Source organism: Halichoerus grypus, chromosome 11 (genome assembly GCF_964656455.1).
Source record: "Halichoerus grypus chromosome 11, mHalGry1.hap1.1, whole genome shotgun sequence".
NCBI lineage: Eukaryota > Metazoa > Chordata > Mammalia > Carnivora > Phocidae > Halichoerus > Halichoerus grypus.
The window spans coordinates 107,902,029-107,928,795 of NC_135722.1; the positions used below are offsets into that span (position 1 = coordinate 107,902,029).

The window sequence follows — 26,767 nt, forward strand, 5'->3', positions numbered from 1 at the left end:
ACGGCTTGTTGAAACATTCACCGGCTCCACTGGGTTTTGTAGAGTGGAGTTCAGACTCTGAATCTAGCCTATCTGGTTCAAATATCGAGTCCACTATTCCACGGATGCATGATTTTTAACAAGTTGCTTAACGTCACAGTACCTTTTACTCCATCTGTAAAATGGGGATGATACAACCTACTCTGTAAGGTTCTGAGGATTGCCTAGCTCGACACCTGGAAGCACTTCCCAGGGCAGTGAGCGGCTCTGTATGTGAATATCTTAAGAAGCCACTTTACGTTAACTGGACATATGTCCAAAGACCTTTGCTAACCTCAAACCCACAAACTCTATGACGACATATTAGGTCCCCCATAAAATGAAATTCTCTCTCTTTATCTCCCCTTTGAGTCCTAGCAGATGGAATTGTTTTCAGACATATTTTTGATCAAAGATGCATGTACCTACATACTTATGTATAAACCTATTTAAAGTTCAGATGGCAAATAGTTCAGCCAGTGAGGGGCTACCGAGTTACCTGACTCTAACTGGTTTCTGAGTTTAATACTGAGTAGTAAGGACAGTGATACATTTAACTGAAATTTTTATCCACATCTGTTTGATCCCCAAGTTTTAAATTGCAAGGGGTATGTGAATATGCGCAAATACCTACACAGATCCATTTTTCAAATCGATCCATCAGTTCCTATGCAGGAAACTATTAACAGAAACCAATGCACCTTGAGCAGCATGGCATAATGCAGATGATGATTCTGGACTCAGCAAAACACAGTTAAGAATCAACAGCACTGTGGTCCAGCCCAGCAGAGGATTGAACAGTTAGGAGGACCAAATACTGGGCTTCGGCGGCAAGAGGAATGAAGCATGTCAGCAGCAGCTAAATCTCTTACATCACTCAGGGCACTGCCTCTTCCTCGTATAAAGTCTGGGAAAATGTACGTCCCGTGTCCCCGCTGTCCTTAGGAAGCTACTTGAGGATTCGCTAAGACAGGAGACAGAGGAAACGGGAAACCAGGGAATCCGACAAAGAGGAAAGACAGGCAACCCCCAGGGACAGTGAGAGGCGATTTCAGGATGACGGCTCCAGCAGCCACAGAAGGGACCAACGCCAGGCTGGACAAAACACATTGCCCCCGAAACGTTTCTTCGAGAAAATAGATGAAACTGAGAGTGCTGACACGTCTGAACATCTGGGGAAGATATGCATACATCTAGCAGAGTCTGGGGTCGCATTAGTAGTAAGTACATAGAAAACTGTGCAAACAAAGTCAACTGTGAACTCACGGAACCAAAAATACCATACGGGGTGAAGTAACATCACATCAGCCCGCTGTGCACAGCGTTCCATAATCTTCCGCATCAGTCAATAATGAGAGCCCTGAATTACAACATAATTCTGCTGGGGGGAGAAGGGAGCAGGAAGGAAGCATCCAATGGGTTGAGAGCAGAGGAACAAGCTTGACACTGGGGATTAATGCCCATTCAAGTAGAAGCAACAGAAGCATGTTGTCGGAAGATACGGTAATGGTAAAACAAAGAGCCTGCTCTGGGGGTAGGAAATCGGGGAATGAGGTCAAGGGGGTGGTATTTTTTATTCAGAAAAACAAACCTATAGATCTATGTAACTCTGTAAACTACGTGTAACTTTAAGAAACAGAAAAACAAAACATGAAATCTAGCACAGTGCCTAGCTCATAAAAATTCACGAAAATTAACTGCTTTATTATCATGACAAGACAGATGACAGGTTTCCATTTCACCATCACATTCATGCTAGGGATAACAACATTTCCTATTTCGGATGCTACTTGATCTTTTAAAAACACATTATTTACTATGCTTGGGATATTTGGGCATGCTTAATAAAATAAAAAAATTACAAAACATTCCAATTTTTTTTTACTAAGCAAAGTATCTAATTTTATACAATTTACACACAATTTTTAATTTTAGTAACAAAAACAATGAAATTATTTCACTTCTTGATATTTAACAATAACAAGACTTTAACTCCCCAAGACATGCACTACAGCCATAGAAGAGATTCTGTCATCGATAGGATGGTCTTGGCATCTTATATAATATGTTCCCACTTTAAGTTAAGTCCTATTTGCTAAATTAAAACAGGCAAACACAATGAACAAGTGGTTCATAAGGAATAAAAACAGCCAAAAACAACACCGATGTATCAATCTCATTTGTAATTAAAGAGATACAAATTAAAAAAATAAGGCAAAGATTAAATTAAAAAAAGGGCTCATATGTACAGTTGAGCAGGGAGAACGCAGGTGGGGCGAAGGGCTGGTCACACCCAACACTAACTGGAAGCGTGAATTACGGGGCCTCTCGGGAGCCGCCTGGCAATACTCATCAAAGCCGTAAGAACGCCCAAGCCCTGTGAGCCGCTCATAGAATTTGTGGTAAGGACCTAAGCAGGCATGTACCTCACAACGTGGTTACGATGCATAAAAGCCACAGACAATCCCAAGCCCGGCCGGGTGGGCAGTCGAGCGCCACGGTGCACCTCGCTTGGGCCTCGGGCAGCGTGGTGGATGCCCCCCCGAGCCTGCGCCCCAACCGCGCCTCGGCCTGTCCTTACCCGGAGTCCACTTCCCGCAGACTCAGGGATCTGAGTCCACAGGAACTGAGGGGAAACGCGGGGATCTGGGCAGGTCCTCTTCACGGACAGAAATGAGATGTGAGAGGAGAAATGGCCTTTGCAGCCTGTTAGGTACAATTCTACGAACGTGAGCTGAAGTTACAAGAGCAGCTCGTACCAGGGAGAGAAGCTGAAGGCAAAACCAGTAAACTGAGGCTCAGGCAAACCAAGTGTCCTCAAGGGCCCCTGGGCGGTGTGTGTGAGGCCAGGCGACTGAGGTTCGTTACGGTCGGGCACCGTCTGGTCTAAAGCATCCCGGTTCTAAGCACACAGCAGAAGCCTGTCGGGCCACAAACGCACGATGGCGACCAGGAGATGTGCACTTAGGACAACAAAAACATTACACAACACTACGGTTCCATAAAAAAAAGGTGTACTAATATGGATTCATTTGCCTACAAGAAGGTCTAGAAAGATACTTCGGGTTTTAGGAATCATGATCGCTGAAAGATAAGAATTTAAATGTTTCCTCTTTGCATATCTGCATTTTCTACTCTTTTCTACAACAAGCACTTATCACTTTTAGGATCCTGCTACCTTTTCTACTCCTTGTGTCAATCCAGTGCAACTGGGGGAAAGAAGAGGGACACATATTCTAGTGAGCTATCCTCAACCGACAGCCTGCTGTTTCTAATAGGAAAAGTTGTTTGTTTTTGAAAACTGGTTTTTGAAATAAAATTTGATACTATCAGGCATTTATTTTGTGAATACAGAAGATTATAAACAGTTTTCATTTTCCTTTGTTACTCAGGGAATCCTATCATGACTTTGTACCATTTCGTATTGGAATTTCTTCTGTGAAGCAAAAACAGTCCCAAAATGAAGGATCTTCAGGGGTCATAGGAACAGCAGATGATATTAAATCATTAAAGGTGAGAATAGTAAACTGCCTCTGAGTTGGTTTAGAATCATCTTCAGATGGAACCTAAAAGGGGAAAAAATAGATTACCTCATTGTTTTACTGCATGTTCATCTTACAATCAATTTCATAATTAGGAAAAGGAGAAATCCAGCCAAGTTATTACAGGTCAGTAATATTAAGTTATAACAGAGCAGGATTTCTAGATAATTGTAATCACTCCTTGTGTTAAGTGTTGCCAACATAACAAGTTAAGAAAAGTTAACAAATAACCTGATCCTTGAACTTTTTTGGTACATAACCCATGGTATTTGTTTCAAACGTAGATTTCTGAGCCACACATCCAAAAATTCTGATGGATGAGTTAAAAGGATCCCCCAAATACGTCATTTTAATAAGCAGCTAGGTTTTTCTGATGAGGAGGGCCACAATGCAAACTTCTGAGAACTCTCTGGAAGGTAGATCTGATAAAGTCCCCGTCGCCGCACAAGACACGCAGCACCTCTACAGGAAACGATTCACTCAACCCTCAAGGTGAACACTGTCTCATGTTCTCAGACAGAGCCCCGGTCCACACCTGAACCCGGTGGAGACCTTCGGTACCGTCCCATCTCCGCTGGGAGGGCAGGAGGTGGATTTCATACGGTGCTGTAACAAGGCCCAGTACGATTTTACCAGATTCACGTCTCACAACTATGCTGATGGCGTGGTTATCTCAATTTTATAGATGGGGAAACTGAGGCTCAGGAGGATCCAGCACTCCGTGCCAGCTCACACCCAGGTTACCATGGCAGCCTTGGGCCTGGGAGCCAGGTCTTCCGGACAGCACGCTCGTCCTCGAGGGACAGAGAGCACACAGCGCTCTGCAGCGTGAAGCTGAGACTTACCCACGAGGACAGGCAACCTGGGCCAGAGCAGCTTCAGCTAACACCCCCTTGTAACTAAGCCATGAAGACATTAAATGCGCGGCTGCTGGATCAAGAGCAGGGTCGGCGTACGGAGCTATTGTTCGAGGTAATGACGCACGTACACCGGTCATGCTACGGCGCCTCACACGGGCTCCCGAACAGAGGGACCTGCGCACAGCTCCGACTCGTCTACCACTACCGGGGACTCCTTAAAACATCATTTCCGCAGAATCACAACTATGTAGAGGGAGGCTGAGCGTCCTTGACCGGGAGGGTGTTTTTGTTTCATTTCCTCACGTAACAATTAAGAGCAGAAGCAAGCAGACGCAGCCTGTGACGGGGAGGACGGAGACCAGTGCTCTGCCCCACAGCCCCCGGCGTGTGAGCCTCTAACTATGGGCATAATCCGGGAGATGGCTACACAAGGGGGAGGGGCTCCGACCTGCCAGGTGCTGCCATTGCTCAGACCCACCAGCTGGGACCTTCCACACAGCCCCAGTTCACCGGGAGATAAACCACTGTTAAGGGGACTAAGACTGGTTATCTTGAGCTTCTACTGAAACGTAAGTACCAGGACAGCACTATCAAAATGTCTTCTTTGTAATATTCTTGAGCATGAAGAAACAGGTAACACGCTTTTAAAAAATTTCTGTGAAATCCCAGATGATCTTAAGGATTTGATAATGAAAAACACTTCTAAATCTATCATCTTAAACACCTCTAACCTGATAGAAACCAGATGACTGTTTCCATCAATAAAGAACAAACTCCACATTGATTCATGCTTTTTAGAAAAAAGTAAGAGAAATCTTACAACCTGATGTCTAGATCCATCTGGTTTCCTAAGAGCCACTGCAACAAAATGGTGCTCGTCTATTTTGCTTTCCTGAAAAATAAAAGGTAGTTAATGACATCACTAAATGTGCAAACTCAGGTGTACTTCTGTATTTTTCAATCTCCTTTCCCTCTCTCTCTGTACTCCAGGCGCACACATACACCCCCCACCTCCCCTCACCTGGACACTCTCTCACGTACCCACACGAGTTAACAGCTTCAGTAAATTACACTGAAAGAAGAGTTGTGTCTACGACCTGTACTGCAGTGTTTGTGACTGAATCCAGTGAAGTCCCTTTACAGCCTTTCCCCACCAGAGCCCACCGAGGGTCAAAGCCTTTCCCCACCAGAGCCCACCGAGGGTCAAAGCCTTTCCCCACCAGAGCCCACCGAGGGTCAAAGCCTTTCCCCACCAGAGCCCACCGAGGGTCAAAGCCTTTCCCCACCAGAGCCCACCGAGGGTCAAAGCCTTTCCCCACCAGAGCCCACCGAGGGTCAAAGCCTTTCCCCACCAGAGCCCACCGAGGGTCAAAGCCTTTCCCCACCAGAGCCCACCGAGGGTCAAAGCCTTTCCCCACCAGAGCCCACCGAGGGTCAAAGCCTTTCCGCACCAGAGCCCACCGAGGGTCAAAGCCTTTCCGCACCAGAGCCCACCGAGGGTCAAAGCCTTTCCGCACCAGAGCCCACCGAGGGTCAAAGCCTTTCCGCACCAGAGCCCACCGAGGGTCAAAGCCTTTCCGCACCAGAGCCCACCGAGGGTCAAAGCCTTTCCGCACCAGAGCCCACCGAGGGTCAAAGCCTTTCCCCACCAGAGCCCACCGAGGGTCAAAGCCTTTCCCCACCAGAGCCCACCGAGGGTCAAAGCCTGCTTTCAGTTGTCCTGTCTTGCAGCCTTTGTGTCTTTTATGACAGTATTTTAAAAACATACGATCCACTACTGTCCCTCCTTTTTGTAACAGAACATTGCACATTTCTGGTTGGTCTGATTATGCATTTTCGGCCAGAAAACGACCTAGATGGAGAGTCCTATCTGGCCGCACATCGAGATAGTCCTTGGCCATCACTGGTGTTTATTTTGGATGTACTTCAGGTGCACATGTAAAAACCTCAGACTGCAACCCTGGTGTGTACGCATTTCATGAACTACAGCCCATGGGAACTCCGTAGAAACTCACAGGTAAGCCTGAAAGAACACGCAGTTTTCTGTCTTCCGCTAGGTCTGAAACAACAGGGATGGGGCCTAGAATAGGATATTGAGGCAGTTACCTCAATATCTTTACAAACTATTAAAAACTATTAAAACCACCCAAACTATTAAAGTTTCCAATGAAAAGCCACCTTACTAAGGCATTCCTTCGTAAGATACCAGTTTGAAACAGGAAACTACAATCAGAAATAGGATACTCGTAACTTCACACCTTAAAGTACCCAAATTAGCAAAAAAATAAATGAGATTCACTAAGGACAGGTATATTTAAAAGAAAAAAAAAAGTAGCTAAGTGTCAGAAGACTTAACAGGTCAAACGTGTTTTCCCTTTCACTAAAAGCAAGCTCACAATATTTGTTATTATAGACAAAACTGCCCTTTTTGATACATGGTCTTCCATTTTTCACACTGAATATACTGATCACGTGCACATCATAGTGCAGACACGTTTCGGCTGCAACCACTTCTACAAAACCACTCAGGTGGTGAGTTCTGTGGTGTCTGCATCTGAGCGGAAGGTCAGGAGGCGTGGGGACCTGCCAGTGTGCACTCCGCCCGTCCGCTGAAACACCAGGACGCCCTGCTCCACCGACCCACACCCCTGCCCTGCCAGAAGCCACAACTCAGTACACTGGGTACACAATAAAGCTCCCCCATCTACTCTGACCTCATCGGCACCACGTAAATAGGAAATATGACAGCAAATATGAAGAAACCACTTCACAATGAATGACTCAGTCACAGCACATCCACACTCAACGGATCACTGTGAGGGGAGGGACTCTGCCGTTAAGTCCTTTCTGTCAAGGACAACGCATATAATAAATGTCAGTTGAAACAAAAAAAATGAAACCAGCAACTTAGCTACTTAAACGACGTGCGTTCAGTGCTACTGAATTTAAGATTTAACTTCTAAGACTTCCTAAATTTTCAAGACTTTCCTAAGCTTAGAACTTTTATCCATAACATTTTTGTGAATACCAGAACTTCCCTATAATCTCCAACAAGCCAAAGGGAGCACGAACATTTTGTCTTTTTAGGATAGTTTAGCATTAGATTACGAAGATTAATCTGCTTCAGTGAGAGCACATGTTATTTTCTTAGTTACATAACCCATCTTATAAACAAAGTTTAAGCTATAACTTAAAATTTTCAAATTTTACAATTTTTTTTTCAACGGCAAAACTGAAAATATATCTGTCCTAAATATTAACATTTCTACTTCTTTAAGCACTTTCCTTTCAATGCAAAGAATTTCTATTTCCTCTAACCTCATCATTGGAACTTTTTGGTGGTGACCTTTCTAAGAGCAACTGATTATGGAAACTGAGAGCCTATAAAAAAGGATATCCCTCTCGACCTAACATTTCATTTTTCTAAAGCATTATTTTTCCAGGTGTGAGATACGGTATTCAGGTAAGTAGAAAGTCCTCTGTATTTGTTACAATAAATAACGGATTCTTGATTATGTCCAAGCTAGCATTTTCAGTCTATAATAAACTGAGCCGGGTCATATAGTAAGGAAAAAGTAAAAGATAAAAAATTTCTGAGTTTTCTAGCCTCGAATTCTAGCTATTTCTGAGGCCCGGTGACATGAATCACTCTAATAGCCTATAATACTGTATTTTTGGCTTAAACGAGTTTGTGTTGGGTTTCTCTCTCTAGCGACCACGAATTGCTAGTGACAGAGACCAAAGACAGAGAGAGACCAAATCTTTAACCTGGCCAATTATGGCCACATGATCGTGGTCGTCTAACCTGGACTCCGTCGAACCCCTCATCAGGAGACACAGTGGCCGCCTCTGGCTGTTCAACAAGAACAGGGCCGCCTTCCCTTCCCATTTTACTGAACTCACTGTGACTTAGCTTTCAGGCGTCAGCCTAAATGCCATATGCCCTCAGTATCCCTGACCCCCTCAGAGCACCAACAGCGGGCTCCAGCTGCGTCTTGTCTCAGCGACCAGACCCCAAACCCATCTCACAGACACGCACACAACACGGGGATTCTTATAGTTAGAGCAAGTGTGGTAAATTTCTTACTTCAAATGCCCATTCTTTTTCTTCTTCCCCATCCAGGAACAAACGTGTTTCCTTATAAACTTGGCCAATGTCCAGATTTAATGGGGATATATCGAATTCAAGCCGTTGCAATTCAAAGCCTAGCCCAACACCAATGGCTTTTATGAAGCTTTCTTTCAGTGCCTAAAATACAGAGATATTTTCTATTAGAGCATTCAGCAGGCAAAACTCTTCATAAACTCTACAGGCCCAGTGCAACTGGAGTTTTAACTCTGCTACATTAGGGCTATAAATTCTTACTATTCTGGGGGGCACCTGGGTGGCTCAGTTGGTGAACATCTGCCTCTGGCTCAGGTCATGATCCTGGAGTCCCGGGCTCAGTGGGGAGTTTGCTGCTACCCCCCCCCCCCCGCCCCTGGGCTCATGCTCTCTCTCTCTCGCACTCTCTCAAATAAATAAAATCTTAAAAAAACAAAAAGCCAAAAAAAATTATTACTGTTTTTATACCTGCTGCAGGACAGAGACAAACCAGATGTGTGATCTCAGGATTAGTCACCCAATCCCCCGGTGCCTCCACTCCGTCAGGAGTAACATGAGATACCCACAGGACCTTCCTCACAGCACTGTCAGGATAATTACATGAACTACCCTACGGAGAGCACGCGTCTCCTGGCACGTAGTGAATATTACACTAGTGTTTGTTAAGTAAGGCCTCATGAGTATGAGTACCTTTGAAAACAGAAACACTAAATATTATTTATAAATAATGATAAATAAGAGGTTTTGTTTTAGCCTTAGAGCAACCTGCTAACTGAGCACTGAATATACACTCAATCTTCCTACATGTGAGCATGATATAACAATGATACACAAAAATCATGAAGTTCCCAAGTAATCACCCAACTACTTCAAACACTCTAAGACCTACTGAGCAACCAAAGGACTTTTGCTCCCATTTTTAGTGAAGCTAATGGATTATCCTAGACTTTTTACTCTCAAAATTAGAAAGAAATTATACCCAATTCCTGTAAAACATGTCCAGTTGAGTCCATTCATCCTTAAAGCTTCTGATTGTTTCCCATTCTTTGTTGGTGAACTTTCTTTTCATAATATGAAAGAATTCTGGAATTGAACCACGACCTGCCAAATGAGGAAACACAGAATTAAAAATAGCTGTTCTATTACCAAAACAGTTAAAAACCACAGACAAAAAGCTACAGGCCACCTTATTTTTTAATATAATCACAATAATCCTAAACAAAATGTCAGCAAATCAAAGCTGGGAATTAAAATAACACTCAGTGACCAGCAGGGGTTAGCCCAGAAACAGAAGCATAGTTTAAAAGAAATCGTGAAATTCTGTGGATTATTAAATAATTAAGGGAAAAAACCACATATGGTTATATCAATAGATGCCTTCTGAAAATCTGATACCATTTAGCAGCCAAAAGTGGTATAAATTCTAAGTAACTAGGAGGAAATTTCCTATATGTGGCAGAGTATCAGAAATCCACAACACTCTTAAGACAGATACTCCCTGGGATTTACATTTTTACTTTGCTACAGAACAGAAAAAAAAAAAAAAGGCAATTTCTTTACTATAAGTTTTTGAGAACCGGTAGAAAGTTGAGGATCAAAGTTGAGGATCGTTTTTTTGTTTTTATTCTAAGTTACCACTTTGCAAAATTAACATATGCTTATTTCCTTTAAAATGATGATCTCTCGACATGTTTCCTAATTTGACATCTCCAAATAAAAACAGATTTTAATTTGTCTTTTCAGGGATGTTCCTGTGAAATAAGCTCATTTTAAAAAAACTGAGACCCAGCCCTAGCACCTCTGTTCCACAAAGTATTACAGAGCATTCTAAACAGATACAATAAATAAAGTAACTCAATCCAACTTTCAGAATCAAGAGCTAAGATGCAAATTAAAAATACAAGATAGGCCTTTCATATTCTATTTTTCCAAAATCTAACTATGCTGTTTATCTTTACCACTGAGCAGGTTGTTTCTATCATCATTCATTTATTTACTGTACAAATATACAAATATTTATTATAAACACTACACAAACACGTACCTAGAACTAATGGTTACAAATGTCAGTCCCGGTTCGTGGCCTCACACAGACCCGGACAGCCTAGCTGGGCCACCAGAGAGCCTGGCCCAAGGGAGATGAACCACAAACACTTACTACAGGAATAAATGAACTTAACCACTATCTGGTTACTTCCCAATGCCCTACTGTCCTATGTCCTTCATTCATGACTGCATTATTTTGCAGAAATACTGCCTCCTCTTTAAGGCAGTCCCTCTGAAGATCGTGTTAACATATCGTTATCTACTCTAACTCCAATTCCCATTTCCAAAATACCCAACTCTAAAATCTGACGTGCCCAACTGGCTGACTACCACTCCTGAAGCAACAGACCCCACCACCACCATACTCTCTATGGGCATCAGAACCTTGTCTGGGGAAAAAAGATGTCAAATCCCTCTACTGAACATTTTACTGGCATTTTATCGCTATCTCACCCTGCGAGGATGCAACGGTTAGGGCTCCTATGAGGATCACTCACTCTGAACACACCCAAGTGCTGGATGCCAGGGACAGACGATGAGCAGAACAGACCTGTCCTCACAGGGGCTTACAGTCCCCCTACAGGAACCAACCACCACTCCCATAGTTCTGTCACGGGTAGAACATATTAAAGCCAGTTCTTCCACACGACTGTTTGATTCCCCTACCACTTCCACTTCAACAGAGTCAAGAGTCTCTTCTTGTTTAGCCAGGAAGTATTTCTGATGACCCTACAATGAGTGAAAGGTGATCCTTTACAGATCAAGACAAACATTCTCATTTATTTTCAAGTTCATCAGACTCATTTAATTCATCTGTCTACCCCCTGGCACTGTATTCTTCTCAAGAGAGAAGAATACATCTCAACACATTTTATGAACCCAACTAGTACTTACTGTTTCTATCTATTCATACTGTTAAAAGACTATTACTTCCTAAAAGTAGCCCAGCAAAGCTACGAAGTCATTCCATGCAAAGCACTGAAATAGTAAACTGATCTGGGAGTCCTGGGGTAGGGGATTCTTCTTCAGGCCATGGACCCCTTACTCTCCGACACCTTCCTTAAGCCCCTGAATAAAAACGGTCTTGTCAAAAAGCAAGCAGAACTAGTACATACTGGCTTGAGAAATAACACTGAAGACGGCAGGCTTGCAAAAGTGACATGAGTAAACCTGGAGATTTTAAATCCTGGGAGCACTGCTATCTGCATAAATCATCACCTGTTTCCTCTTCAACAGGTCCTGGCACAGAACAGTAATAATGGGGAGAAAAGCTACCTTGGATTTGGAAGACAGCTCTGCACATTTTGAGCAGAACTGCAGTTTTAATGGAACCCGACCCAAAAAGTCGTATTTAAAAATACATGCCTCTTCTCATCTATTGTGTCATTTTGTTTGTTGGTTTCTTCATAACCTTCAAAAAGTCTTCTGATTTTTTAACTAAATAAGATGGGGCAATCAAGGAAAAAAAATCTAAATATGCATGCTAATAAAAAACGAACTGATTAACATAAAAAGCAATCTAGCACAATCACTGAAAGCAATCACAAACTGATTATGTACAGCTAAAAAAGTATCTAATATGAGTGTTTTCATATACTTTTGAGAGCATTTTATCCATTCCACAAAATAAGAGATTTGACAGCAACAGGAAAAGAGGATTTTGTAAATATTCAGCCAAAGCACAACAGCGCCACGGTGTGGTACCATGGTGGAAATACACAGAGGGGAATAGTCTGTGAGGTAGTCTGTCTAGGAAACTGGAATTTAAAGAAAAAAAAATACCAGTAGGAAATACCAGAACAACAGATCTGTCCCTCAAACTATCTGAAGGCAGCACAATTATCAGCCATATAATCTGGCAAATCCTCCTAATACAGTCTTTGATTTAATCATCCTACTAGATGTTTAAGAGCTTATATATATAGAAAAATTACTCAAAAACTTACATTGTTCTAGACTAACCAAGTTCACAGAAACCAGATCCCCCCTATTGTAGCTTAATCTTTGGGAAAAGCAGTATTAGATATTAACTAAGTGTTCCACAATGATCAACTACTCAAGACCCCAGAGCAACCGGGAAGTTCACTAAACATACAGTCACAACCAACAACGAAATAATTTAAAGTAAGTGCTCTGACTGCTGTTGAAAGCCTATGAAAAAAATCCTACTGGCGCCCCAACCTCAAAGCCCACCGACATCAACCTGTCCCCCAAACAAGGTCACCAGTGTGCATCTACACCAGCATCTCAGGTAAAGTTCACCTTTCTGCCTTAAAGAAAAGGGATCCGTTATTTTAGGGGGAAGCAGTGTCCAAATGTGTGCCTCAGAATAACAACATTTAGCTTTTGACCGTAAGTCACGTTAAAAATTCTAGTAGTGTCATTTTCTAAATACTGGATTACATATATTCTTGCTTCCACGGGAGGGGACAGATTTCTCAAATTTGCATTAGTAGGTACACAATAATGTATGATTTACCAGCTCACCTGTTTGGGAATTCATCCAGGTATAAACCCAGAATAAAGAAAAACTGTGCGAGCGACTCCTACTGGGTTTCACAAGCTGGTGCGCAAAGCATCTCGCAGCCTGCGGACCACAGACGTGCTGGGGAGCAGAAGCCCTGGTCCGAAAGGCAGCCACCTGGGCTGCAAGCCCCCTGCGCCGGCAGCCCTGAACCCTAGCTGCTGTTTCTGTAAGTGCTCATTTGTCAACACCCACGTGCCAACACACGGGCAGGAGAGAGGCCTACAGAGCAAGCACAGGATTCCACGGCTGTAAACGTGCTACCCTTCAAGACGAGGGAAGGATCCTGAAGGCATGGTCGAGGGGCAGGATGGGGCCGCCCCAGGGACCAGGACACAGAGCGTGGAGACACTGAGGACTATTCCCAGACCTTGAAACCTTAGGTCATCTGCCCGGCTGGGCTGCACACTTGCCTGGGACCCATGCCTCCCTTTTATCTTCCAACTTCTCCCTTTTGAAATGGGCATGTCTATCCTATGCCTGTTCCACCAGTGAGTCACAGGAGGAGATGGTTTGTTTTCTAGTTTAACAAGTTCACTGAAGAAAGAGGAATTCTGCCCCACCGGGGAGCATACCCAGTGTCACCTCTACCTGAGTTAGATCACTCAAATGATGAGATCTGGAACTCTGAGTTGACGATGTTCAGAAGAGATTTTGGAGTCAGATGGAATATGCTAAGACTTGGAGAGGCTGGGCAGGGATGACTTTATTTTGTATGTGGGAAGGACACAGAAACTGGGGAAGGCAGGAGGCAGAAGATGGACTGTACTGGGTTGAACAGTGTCCCCCAAAATTCATGCTCACCCAGAACCTAGGAAATGTAACCTTATGTGTACAGTCTGCAAACGTAATCAAGTCAAGATGAGGTCGCACTGGATCGGAGCAAGCCCCGTATCCAATGACTGGTGTCTTTGTGAGGGGAGACACGACGAAGACACACGCGGGGAGAGAGAGAATGTAGGAGAGAAGCCTCGTGAAGGCGAAGGTAAAACCAAAGTGAAGTAGCTCCAAGCCAAGGGACGGCGAGGACTGCCAGGGCACCAGGAAGAGGCAACGAGGGATTCTTCCCGGAACAAGAGGGGGGGCGCAGCCCTGTCAGCAGGCTGACTGACTTGTGGCCTTCAGAACGTGATCAGCTCCTGTCGCTGCTGCAAGACAGGAGTCTGCAGCCTCGGCGCCACGCCCGGAGCCAAGCGTCCACATCCGGCCTCCATCACCTCTTTACTGGCATTTACGTAGCATCTCGGTGGGGCTTCTAAAGCTTCAGAAGGGGACAGAGAGTCGGGGAGACTAGGGAGTGCGCACGGGCCGGGCCTGCAACTCCTCAGGCCGCGGCGGACCGAAGCTCCGACCCCGCCGTGCGCGCCGTGCTGACCGTGGGTCCTCGGGCCTGAGCTCGTCCCTTCACCGCGTGAGTCCGGACGGCTTTGCCCATCGGTACCTCCAAGCGTTTTACGTATTAACAGTGTTAACCTCTGTCCACCAAGTTTGCCACAGATACATCCCCATATTTGTGAGAGAGAAGACTGAACATGAAATCAGTCACATGTGCTGACCTCGCGCTTCCTCCCAACCTCGTGAGCTTAACAGGGACCCTTCCTGCAGACGTCCGACGAAGCAGACCCCTCCCCTGCGCACTAGAACTGTTAGGAACCTCGCTCTAATTTTGCCGTACAGCGTAAGACAGGATCCAGCGGCTTTCTCGTGACTTCCATCGTTAAAAAAGTGAATGTGTTACCGTCTTTCTCTTTGCTGGCTCTGTAAATTACCCCAATACAGCATTTCCCAAACATTAATACGTCTGCCACTCACCCGAGAAACTGCTGAAATACAGAATCCTGGCTGTACTCTCAGAAACTCTGTTCCAGTAGGTCTAGGGTGGTTTCAAGGAGTCTGCGTTTTTAAGAAGCATCTGGCTGGTTGTAGTATCCTGACCCGTTTTAGAACCACCATTCTACACATATAACAGCAGCAACTACCACAACCACCTTAGAGCGAACATTTATTAGGTACTTAATTCCGGGCACTTTCCAGGTTTATGCCTTCATCTACCCAGCACTGGTGGTGGTAGAACTGTTTAGCCATTAGGATGTAAAACATAATACAAACATAAATTCTAGAGGAATGAAAGATTTAAATGTAAAAATAAAATTGCAATTTTAGAACAAAATCTAATAGACTCTACTCTATGGGTAGAGTAAATCTTTTATCAATTTAATTATTTTTTCCAAACAAGACAGAATTCAGAATTTATCAAGGAAAAGATAGATGTATTTAATTAAAAAATAAAATTCATATGGCCAAAAATATAACTAAATTTAAAATATAAGTATATAATAGAATGGGAAAAATTCAACAAATTCGGTCAAAAAACTGTTAATATCCATAACATATAAAGATCTTTTATACAAGGATTAGAAAGTACAGATATGTAGTTTATACAAAAAACAAATTCAAATAGTCAATAGGCTATTACTCTCGTGATTAATGTACCATTTAATAAATGATCTTTATCCACTGAACTACTTTATGTAAATACTGGGCTCATCAAAAAAAAAGGAATCTTGCCATTTGCAACGACGTGGATGCAACTAGAGAGTATTATGCTAAGCGAAATAAGTCAAATCACAGAAAGACAATTATCTTATGATCTCACTGATATGAGGAATTTGAGAACAAGGCAAGGATCATAGGGGAAGGGAGGGAAAAATGAAACAAGATGAAACCAGAGAGGGAGACAAACCATAAGAGACTCAATCTCAGGAAACAAACTGAGGGTTGCTGGAGTAGAGGAGGGTGGGAGAGACAGGGTGGCTGGGTGATGGGCGCTGGGGAGGGTATGTGCTATGGTGAGTGCTGTGAATTGTGTAAGACTGATGAATCACAGATCTGTACCCCTGAAACAAATAATACATTATATGTTAATTAAAAAAAAAAATACTGGGCTCTAACTCTTAACCCTCTTAGCTGTCTATTCTTCTGCTGACACCATGCTTTTGTTTACAACGCCTAACATAGTTGCAAAGAATGGTAAAGCCAGGCCCTCTCACTGTATTTTTCATACTCTTAAGATATCAGTTGCTCCATAAAAACGTTAAATTCATTTAACCCAGTTCCATAGAATTTTTCATATATTTTTGTACTTGCAAATCCTTAAACAGCTATCAGTAAAATCTAGTACTGAGAGGCAGGGGCTAAATACGTGGGCTTTGTGTCATGGGTACAAATCCATGATCATCTACTTTTGAGCTGTCATCTTGGGCCAGTGTCTTATTCTAATCTCTCTCTTTTTTTTAAGACGAGATTATTTGAGAGAGAGAAAGAGAGAGAGGGCATGAGCACACACACAAAAAGGAGGGGAAGAAGAGAGAGGGAGAGAGAATCTCAAGCAGACTCCAAGTCGAGTGCAGAGCCAGACGTGGGGCTGGACCTCACGACCCTGAGATCATGACCTGAGCCAAAACCAAGAGTCAGATACTCAACCAACTGAGCCAGCGAGACGCCCCTGTCTTACTCTGTTCTATAAAATAAAGAGTACTTACATCCTGGGCTGAAGCAGATGAAGGTAACGCACATGAGGCTCTAACACAGTGCTACGAAGAGGAGATGCTCAGTAAACGCTGGTTCTCCACGCGTACCCCACTCCAATCCTCTGTGCAGTGAAGACCCGCCCCGCACCCAGGCAGGGGGTAAACCCCCTGCCGGCAAAGACCGGCTTTCCAGGGAGGAGTTCAGAGCACAGAAGGAAGAGTGACTTATTTAAGCTACTTGCAGGCTCTAGGTCTCCAAGCTTAAAAAAGAAAAATGCTTTAAGCACATCCTGCAGCACGCAGGTCCAGCCAACAGAGACCAGGGTACACGGGGAGAACAGTGGAACAGACTGTCCGGGCAACGAGGGTGAAAGCCGAACCCGAGAAAAGGGGAGGCGAAGGAGAGAAGCAGCGGGGAGATACATGGATGGTGAGGAGGAAATCTCAAAGGAAGAACTATTTGTAATCGTAACTCACTGATGAGAACGGTTTATATTCCAACTAGAATCTCAGATGAAAAACATTTTCGGGAGCCTAGGTGGCTCAGTCGGTTAAGCGTCTGCCTTCGGCTCAGGTCATGATCCCAGGGTCCTGGGATCGAGCCCCGCATCGGGCTCCCTGCTCTGCGAGGAGCCTGCTTCTCCCTCTCCCTCTGCTGCTCTGCCTATTTGTGTTCTCTCTCTATCTCTCTGTCAAATAAATAAATAAAATCTTTAAAAAAAAAAAAAAAAAGAAAAACATTTTCCATTGTGGCTGTTACTCATTTTTTCATTTTTCAACAAACATTTTCAGTAAAACCCAGAACTCCGATCATCTGTACATGCAATAAATATTTAGGGAGCACCTGCTCTATGCTCCTCTCTCTGCTAAGTACCAGATCTGCGGCGGCAAAGACAAACAAGCATGGTCCTGACCTTCCCTCGTGTGGGAGAACAGACGATAATCCAGTAACGAAGTTAGTCACAAACGAGAAGGCCCGCGAAGGGTCAGAAAGTCTTCTCTCAGGAGCTACTGGCCACTTCTCATCCTCCAGGTCTCAGCTACTCAAGAAAAGGGGGCGGGGGGAGAAGAACAGGCAGAAGGAAGGACTCTGAACAGGAAAATGTTTGCTACACTCGAGGTAATAAAAGATGAGTGTGGACAGAAGACAGTGAGCAAAGAGAGCAACCAGAAATGTGAAAAGAGAGGTAAGTGAGTTCAAGACAATAGGGTCATGTTAAGGGGATTGGATTTTATTAAGAACCGACCCAAGAGTTTTGAGAAAACTGCTGTTTTTTTTTTAGATTTTACTTATTTATTTGAGAGAGAGAGCGTGCACAAGCAGGGGGAGGGGCAGAGATAGAGGGAGCAGACCCCCCACTGAGCAGGGAGCCCGATGCGGGGCTCGATCCCAGGACCCTGGGACCATGACCCGAGCCGAAGGCAGATGCCCAACCGACTGAGCCACCCAGGCGCCCCTGCTGTAGGTATTTTCATAGACCACTGTCCTCTGTACAGAGAAATGTACTGCCTGGGTGGGGACAAAAGTGAAAAGGGGGAACTAATTATAATAACGCAGGGAACAGTGTGATGGAAGGAGACAGGGAGACTCTACCACCTTCCCAGCTTATAAGACCACCTCCCATTTTGTACTTAATTCACGGAGCAGCTGTTCTAGAAAGCAGGTCTTTGTCAGTCATTTCAAAGCTGTTAAACTGGTATCAAATCTCAAACTATCGAGTTATTCTGTCCTGCCAATTAATATCCAGCCACATTTATAATAAAAATGGAAATCTGAAAATGTAAAATCATGGGAAAAATTTATTTTGGTCTTTTCCCAAATTTAAATCATAATTTTTACACTATATCTATCTGATTTGCCTTATTTTATAAATATGAGAAATTAATTCATAAAACTATCTTTTCTTTTATACTTATAACTATAAAAGTCTTTAACGCTGGATAAAAATTAGAAAATGAAGGAAAAGCCAATTTCCCAATGGGGGTAGCAAACTATAATGATGCCCTACAAAAGCACTTCCCCCAGGGGTTGGAGAGGTACTGCGCTGGCACCTTCCTTACACCAGGGTCCCCAATATCTTCTAACCCCCCCTTCTCCGGACACTCATTTATTGAGCACCAACCAGGCATGAGTTACTTTGGTGTAAAGCTCTTTTCTCCATCAGGCAGAGAATCAAGTGGTAGGTGTAGCAATCTGCCCAACTGTGGGCATCTGGCTGGAAGAGACCCGGAGCCCCCAGACCCAACAGCTGTCCCCACTGCCCTGCCACGGCAGCCCTGGGGAAGCTGGGAGAGCGAGGGCAACCATCTGCACCCACCAGAAGGAAAGACTCCGCAAGTCCCTATGTGACGCTCGCGTGGACACGAGGGGAATGAACGACAGAAGGAGAACCGAGCCTTTCAAGGCACCCGCCATCCCCAAAGGCCGACTCCATCTTGAGGGCAGACAATCCAGTAATGGTGTCCGACACAGGCATAAAGCTGCACCCTCCATCACTCGGCAACTTGCCCCAGTTACTTGGACAAGCCGAGCAATCAGAGGAATCTTCAGCAAAGTAAAACAGTGTCTCCTCCGCCCCCCCCCGAGTGATGAAACTGTGTGCACTCATACTTCAGAAATGAGTGACAAAATCATGATACTAGTGACAAGTGGAAAAGATCTCTTCCCCGTGTGAGATGTTACCGACCGCTCTTTGGCAATGACGCAAAGAATAGTAGAAGGCCTGGACACTGAGACCAGCCAAATAAGGTCAGACAAAAAAAGTGGGGGGGGGGGGGCTCTAATAAACTATAATTAACAGGACACTGAGTTTTCGATTTTTGCTCAATTATCTTACCAACGATTAAAAGTTTCAATTAGTAATTACTTGTTTATCCAGTACTGACCATAAGCCAACATGGTCCATGAAGCCAACTGGTAATAAAATCTGTCTCACAGGCCTAATTTCAAGGCAGGTATCAACCTGACGAGTCAGCCATCACTGTGTAATTGTGCTGACTGCCCTGGAAGGACCAGTGGCCTCTCAGGTAATTTCTGATTTTTGGAATAAGGACAAAAGAAAGCTATGAAAGCATATAGGCTCATTCCCATGCTCACCTTTTCTGAAAAAGCTTTTTTTTTTTTTTTTAAGATTTTATCTATTTATTTGAGAGAGAAAAAATGAGCAGGCGGAGAGACAGAGGGAGAAGCAGGCTCCCCGCCGAGCAGGGCTCAATCCCAGGACCCCAGGATCATGACCCGAGCCGAAGGCAGACAGATGCTTAACTGACTGAGCCACCCACGCGCCCCTAGAATAAGCTATGATCCTGATGAAAACCAGATCCTCTCGAAGAGAAAAACACATGTGCATATTCACATGAAATGTAGTAAACAATATTAGGGGGTTAAAAAAGTGCCTTGATGCTTACCCAGGGATTTTTGGGTCAAGAGTCCCCATTATTACTAGGAGAGCTTCCCGAGGAAAGTTAAGAACAGGGCTCTAATGGAGAGGTTTATGAGCAGGTCAGAAAAAAAAGGGAATGGTGGGAAAATGCGAGTAAATGCACTGACAGCAACAGTGAGAGAGGAGATTCACAGCCATACTCTGAAGCCTCACGGCAGCAGCACAGGGCACAGCTTCATTCATCTGACAAAATATCTAGTGGACGCTGGTGTCACTAAACTAGGGGGCTAAGACATGGGATAGCTACCAAGCTCGGAAGGATCTCACAGCTCCTGCTCTCGTGTGGCTTATAAGGACCACGGGAAAGACAATCAGGTACCCCGGTAAGTCATTAGGGGCTGAGATAGGTTACTGGAATGAAGGAAACTTATTTTATGAGAGCCTGTAACTAAAGAACCTAGCTATGACAGAGGGATCACGAAGCCTTCCCTGAAGTACATCGTCATCTCTGCAGAAATAGGGGTGGGGGTGAAGTTAACACAAATCTTCCAGACTAAGGGCAACAGAAGGTTCTGTGGTGGAGCCAGTGGGGAGATTCGCAAGTCACACTCTGAAATTAGGAAGCTGCTGGTTCTCTTCTTAGCCCGCTCCTTACCTCCTGGTAAGAATACTAGCTCATTCATCAAGGGGCGGCTGGAACAATTAAAGTGGACAATTTACTTACAGTACTTGGCAAAACGCGCTGACACAGAGTAAGTGCTCACTAAATGTGAGCGATGACGAAAATTATAGAGTAGTGAAGAGAACCTGTGCTCTAGTAAAACTGCCTGGGTACACTCAACCCCACAATCAATGTAAACAGTTCCTACAGCCACCAATTATGAATTTCTAAAGCAAAATACAAGCAACTTAAATATTTTACTAACTGCCTGCTCTTCATTTTCACTAATGTAAATGCGCTGCAAAGAGCTGTATTTAGATATAGCACAAATACATGTTATCTATCTACCTAAGGACTATGATATACTTCACCATTGAGGTTTTTTTTAAGTAAAACAACAACTTCCTGATGAATTTCAGAAAATACTCGAGTGAAACAAAGTTCTTACAGTATAATTACTATGTTTTCTGAACAGAGCACTCTTCAAAATGGACTGTTGAGTTCAGTTCTGTCTAATGTTATTTAAATAAAAGACAAACAGCTATATAAAAATTGTTCTTTACAAAATTTAACAATCTTGGAAAACAGTTTCAAATTTAGTCTTATGTAACAAGCTGAGGTATAATCCAAAATGAAAACCTTCATATTTTCCCTTTGCCTCTAGGCAAAGCATTACATGCATCCCCAGTAACGGAGAATCTTTCCTTTACACAGAAGTCTACTGATGTCCAAGGAAGAAGGGAAACACACCCTGTTCAGATACGAGCTCTCTCAGATACACCACCGTTGAGTACTGAGTACATTTTTCATAAGCTTAAGTATCTAAAATACATCTCCTGGCCTGAGATTTCTGAACAGATAAGAACTGAGAAAACAAGACACGTGCAACAAATGCAACATTACCTGGAAAACTAGTCTTCATTACGTCAATTCCCACCTGCAGCTCCGGTTCAGCAGCGAGCACGGCATAGTCCCCTTGATGAGAGACGTTAAAGTTGAAATTGGGGTAGGGGTTCAAGGAGTCTTTTGCAAGAACTGGTTTTCCCTTTGCAGTTCTTTGCAAACGAATATTATTCCAAGGGATATTCAATTTCTCTGCAACTAATTTCCTTATCATCAGACGACCAGCCTGTTAAGTAAAACATGTGGTGTGTATTAATGTCTACTAAACATTCAGATACCCTGCCTGTAACATACACAGTCTATTTCTGTGGTTTCTAGAATAAATTCATTTTTAAGTGTTTAAAAGTATGTAAGTACTAAACCCACTGTACTAAGATTTAAGCAATGCTTAAGAAGGTAGAAGAAAAAGTTAAAGTCCCTCTTTATCAATTCCCTCCCCTCAACCAATGTTAACAATTCTGCATCCTTCTGATCTTCTAAGTATCTAAATATCTTTTCATTTAGTTATGCTTTTTTTTTTAATGTAGGCATATTTGGGATCCTACTACATGGAGCACCGCACCATGCCTAGGCTTTATAGCCTGCAAGTGCTGGGGATTATTTCATGTCTGCACGCGTACACGAGTCCGGTCGGTCCCCTTCTGACTGTAGCATAGCATTCCACACCCAGGTACCCCCCCGACGGACTAGTCCCCTCCCACCGCACTTCCAGGCGGGCTCTAGGTTAGCCACTATAAACTTCCCCGGGAGCAGCCCTGGTGTACCTACATCTCTGCGCGTCCGTCCAGGTATCTCTAGACCCCATAGACCCATCACTCAGCTTCAGTAATGCGCAATGCATGACTCGTTTCACATCTACTCCTTCCACTGTCCCACTCCCATTAATTATTAAGAAACAAATCACTAAAATCATGCAAAAATACCCAAGGGTATGAAATGACAAAGTCTGTAATATTTTATAAAACCTCTTTCCAGGATTTCCCCTTCCATCCTAACACCGACTTTACAATCTGCATTACTCTGAACTACACAATTTCCTACGAACTATAAAACAAAGCTGGAAACAAATGCGCCGCCGTGCCCCGCACACCCGTGCACCTCAGCCGGCAGGCTGTCCCGAGGGGCCCGCCCGAGAGCGGCGTCTGCAGGGACGGCACCCGCCGCGGCGCCAACTCCGCGACGCTGCTTGCCCTTTGTTGCTCGCAGACGCGCCGGCTGCAATCACGCCCCCGCTTCAAACAGCGCTCCCCGAGCCTCGCGCTCGCGCCGCCGGCCTGCGCGTCCCCCCGCCGGGGCCGCTCCTCCCGCGCAGGCTCCTCCCGCGACCCCGGGCCCCGCCGCCGTGTGCGGAGGCCGCGCACCTGCAGGGCGCCTGCGGACGGGCCGCGGGGCCGCGCGCCGGGGGAGCGCGACCTGGGGGCCCCGCGGAGGGGCCGCCGCCGCCGCCGCCGGCCCGCCCCACACACAAAGGCGCCGGCTCTCCGCACCCCGGGCCTGCTAGTACCATGGCGGCCTTGGCGTCCCGGGCGAAGACGAACTGGCCAATGCGCTCCTTCTCCTCGGGCTGGATCGACCGCACCGCCAGCAGCCACTCGGCGCGGCTCGGCAGCCAGGTGCCGCACGAGAAGGCCCAGCGCACGCCCTCCATGGCCGGCACGACGCGGGACCGCCGGGCGGGCGACAGCACGCACGACACAGCAGCTCGCCGCCACCGGGCTCGGAGGGCGCGGACGCGGCGTGGCCCCGCCCCCTTCTTCCCGGCGTCGGGGCGGAGGGGGCGGAGCGGACGGCGGCGCGCACGACGCCCCGCCCACCGGGGCGCTCGCTTCCCGGGCCCGGCCGCCGTCTCTGGGAGAGATCGGCTAGGGGCGGAGACGGAGGCCCGCCTCTGCGCTCCGCGCTCTGCGACAGCTCGTGACGTCACGCGGGGCGGGGCCTCGGGGGCAGGGGGAGGGACCAAGGCCGAGAGCCCCCTAGTTACGCCAGTCACGCTCGGAGAAGCGCTAACGGGACAGCGGTCCAGGCCAATCGCAGTCGGGCCTGCGGAGCAGCGAGACCAGGGTGGAGACTTCGGAGACTGCAGTTGCAGGTGGGTGAGCTCTGGGGTCTGAGGGAGGAGTGGGATGGCAGCGCCTGGTGCTGGGGGGCCCGCGGAGGAGGGGGCCCCCGGGGCTTCGGCCGCCGCTCGATCGTCCGTGTGCGGGGGCGGGGAGGGCTGTCGGCGGCGGGGAGCTCGGCGCTCGGGGCCCCCGAGCTGTGCCCCGCGGCGGCCCCGACCTGCCCTCCGCGCCGGCCCCGGGACCCCTCGCTGCGGCCGTGCGGCGGCCCGGGACGCGGCGGAGCGCGCTTAGCTCAGCAGCCTTCCCCGGGGGCTCGGTGCCTTTGCGCGGTTGTTTTCCCAGGCCTGACCGAGGGCCGTCTGGATGCCGCGGGGGGACTCTGGGGGACCCCGGGGCCCTGGGGGACTCTTCTGGGGAAGCCCGCGTGACCAGAGCCCCTGCGGGTACTGGCCTCTGCAGAGCCATGGCGGCGCCCAGCTTTGCGGGAGAGGAAATGCCACCCGCTGGGGTCAGCTGGCCCCTCGGTCCTCCGGCTGCCGGGGCACGCGGCCGAGGGCCCGCAGGAGGAAGCACACAGCGCCCTGAGGGGTGTTTGCAGCCCTTAACATGGCTTCTGGTCTGTTTTCATCTGTGCTTGTTTCCGTTAACTTCCTCGTATCATGAGCCCCCTCCAGCCCTTTGCAGTAGGTGGGATTTTGAACACACAACACACACGTAACACAAATCAGTGTCTGGATAGATCAACGGGTAATACTTACCAAACGCCTGCGTCAGGGGCCCTGTGTGAGATCTGCTTGCCGCCTGCAGGGAGCTTACACTCTGGCAGGGCCGAGACAGCGTGCGCCACAAGCCCGCAGCAGGTGGAAATGGGAAGGTACGTGAAGTGGAAGGATCCGCTAACACTCGCATCGCCGGTGATCCCAGCTCCGTTCTCCACTGCTAACTTTATGTGTCTCAGCATCGTATGAGAACTTCGCCGTTCTTGTCTTTTTGAACTGATTTTCCTAATTTCACTCTATTTTCTGTTTCCAAAACACTTCCAGGTACATTGTCACATGTTCTGTGCAGTAGTAATGATTGTTACTGATGGAGAATCCGAGATAAGAGAGGAATCTGTGGAATTACTGCAACACAGGGTTGGGCGTAGTTCATTCTTGTACATTGAAGTAAGCTCTGTGTGTTCTGTGTGGAGCCTCGTAGGCAGACGGTGTGGCCATTCATACTTGTTCCCTCCGCCTAGAATATTCTCTCCTCCAGTCATCACATTTCTTGTTCCTCTGTGTCATTCAGGTCTCGGCTCAAATGTCATACCTAAGAGAATGTCTCTGTACAAGAAGGCTAAAAAAGCTCCCTCTCCCCACTCCCTTCCATCCCTGGTACTAGTGGGCATTCTTTTTAGGTTTGTTTAATGGAATCCCCTTCCTTGTCTACTTTGTAAATTCTTACTTGTCCTTTAAGGCTTAGGGCAAACCTGACCTTTTCTTAAGGACAACCCCAGAGTATGTTTTTTAATATTCTCTATTTAATTCATTTGGCAACTATTCTTATACTGCCTTATGACATCTATTATCCCGAATTATTTGTATGTGTGTTACCTTGCAAATTAGAATGTAAACTGCTTGAGAGGGAATTTAATGCATACCTTACCTTTTACAAAGAGTATACAAATGTTTTGATGAACTTTTACAATAGATTTTACTCCTTTTATAAGCTAACATTGGTATTTATATTCTGTCCACCTTTACTTCCCTCAGTTTTTTTCCTTAAGGAAATATAGTGTGCCTAACTATATTCAGTAAGCCCAAACATTTTATTATGATATTTTTTATTGCATTGGTCAGGGGAAAAAGAGGACTGAAGTGTTAGACGTTCAGCAAGCTTGTGAGTGATAGTCATCTTGCCAGCTCCTGATCTATCGCTTCTTAGTGATTTCTGAGAAATCTGTGTTCTTTTTCCAGTTCCACCACCAGCTATCTGTGTGACTTTGGGTAAATCACATAACCTCTCCCAGGTTTCAATTTCAGTGGAAAAGCATCAGATGAAATCCTCTAAGTTTTATTGATTTGTGGGGCGGGGGGGAAGGAAGAGATAATGTTCATTAACCTTTTTTGGGGTCATAACTTAAACTTTATTCCATTGCAAAGCTTAACTTTTCAAGACTTTAATAAATATTTCTTTAATTCTACCAGTTACCCAAGAAAGAAACCTTTTTACCTCTTGTCCCTCAATTTGTATGTCCTATTCTCCATTCTATTGGTTCTGCTCCTAAACTAGAGCTAAAATCCATCTATATTTCTCTATTTCCATTGTTAACACTCTGGTCTAAACCACGATCATGTCTCACCTGCAAGGATGATTCATTTTCTAGCCTGCAGGAGAAAGGGGAACATTGTTTTCCTGAGTCCTCCCTGCCATAAGCACTCTTGGAGCAGCCTGTCTTCAGAGCTAGGTCTCCAAGTCCGTGCCCTTAATCCCTGCACTATATGGGCTCCTGAGGAGACTGGGTAGGAGAGGCCAGCAAGATAGGAATCCTGAAGAGTGTGGTGCCAAAGAAACTAGAGATGCGCGTTTCAAGAAGGGGGGACTAGTTAGCAACACGAGTACTCCTGAGAAGTTAACTAGAATGTGGAGAGAGAAGTTAGCATTTGACAGCCAGACGAGAGCACAGCGTGGTGACACTGACTCAGCAGCTTGCAGGGTCGTAGGGTCAGAAAGGACTGGACGGTAGTGTGCTCGGATGGCGACTGGACGGAAAGCTACTGCAGACTTCCTGGGTCGGGGAGTGGAAAAGGGGCTGGTCACTAGAGGCTAATGAAAGTTCAAAGGACAGATTTTTGTTTGATGTCTAAAGGTGGGAGATACTAAAATGTGTCCGCTGATGGAATCTGTCCAGTGGAGTGGGAGAATGTGTTGGTGCAGGAGAGGGGGTAGTTGTGTGGGTGGGTGGGTGCTCGCGTGTGCGCACAGCACTCTAGAGTGTACTCCAGAGTGGAGGACCCCGTCTCCATTGTTTGTGGCTGTATGCCCAGTATCTAGAATAGTGCTGCTTGCCAAAGTAATAGCTACTCTGTAAAGTTTCTCATATTTATTGAATAAATGAATAACTTGGACTCTATTTCTCTTACCTCTTTTTAA

General features: G+C 45.7%; 2 protein-coding genes across 4 annotated transcripts in view; one reads left to right on the top strand and one right to left on the bottom strand.

The window, feature by feature from the left end:
- Window positions 1-1,701: 1,701 nt before the first annotated feature.
- On the bottom strand, window positions 1,702-23,334 carry LOC118529147 (L-aminoadipate-semialdehyde dehydrogenase-phosphopantetheinyl transferase). The gene is made up of 6 exons (XM_078059067.1): window positions 23,077-23,334; window positions 21,573-21,798; window positions 9,505-9,626; window positions 8,508-8,669; window positions 5,244-5,312; window positions 1,702-3,584 (listed from the first exon to the last, which is right to left on the bottom strand). Exons 1-6 carry the CDS (start codon window positions 23,218-23,220, stop codon window positions 3,420-3,422), a joined length of 888 nt encoding a protein of 295 aa, XP_077915193.1. The 5' UTR covers window positions 23,221-23,334; the 3' UTR covers window positions 1,702-3,419.
- A 199-nt stretch (window positions 23,335-23,533) lies between these two features.
- KBTBD3 (kelch repeat and BTB domain containing 3) overlaps window positions 23,534-26,767 on the top strand; it is a 36,224-nt gene continuing 32,990 nt past the window's right edge. The window contains exon 1 of one of the 3 annotated variants that reach the window (XM_078059065.1): window positions 23,534-23,661. The gene's annotated coding sequence lies outside the window, so the exon portion shown is untranslated. Of the gene's footprint in view, window positions 23,662-23,908; window positions 24,507-26,767 lie in introns of those variants that run through there. The other 2 variants (XM_036103764.2, XM_036103762.2) reach the window with 2 other exon arrangements.

Bases quoted from the DNA above. Each gene is read 5' to 3' on its own strand.
- LOC118529147 (XM_078059067.1), bottom strand. From the start codon at position 23,220: ATGGAGGGCGTGCGCTGGGCCTTCTCGTGCGGCACCTGGCTGCCGAGC. The intron at 5,313-8,507 runs GTAAGAAATTTA...TTTATTTTTCAG, and splicing joins AAAAAGAATGGGCATTTGAA to GAAAGCAAAATAGACGAGCA. The intron at 3,585-5,243 runs GTTGTAAGATTT...TTCCCCTTTTAG, and splicing joins CAGATGGATCTAGACATCAG to GTTCCATCTGAAGATGATTC.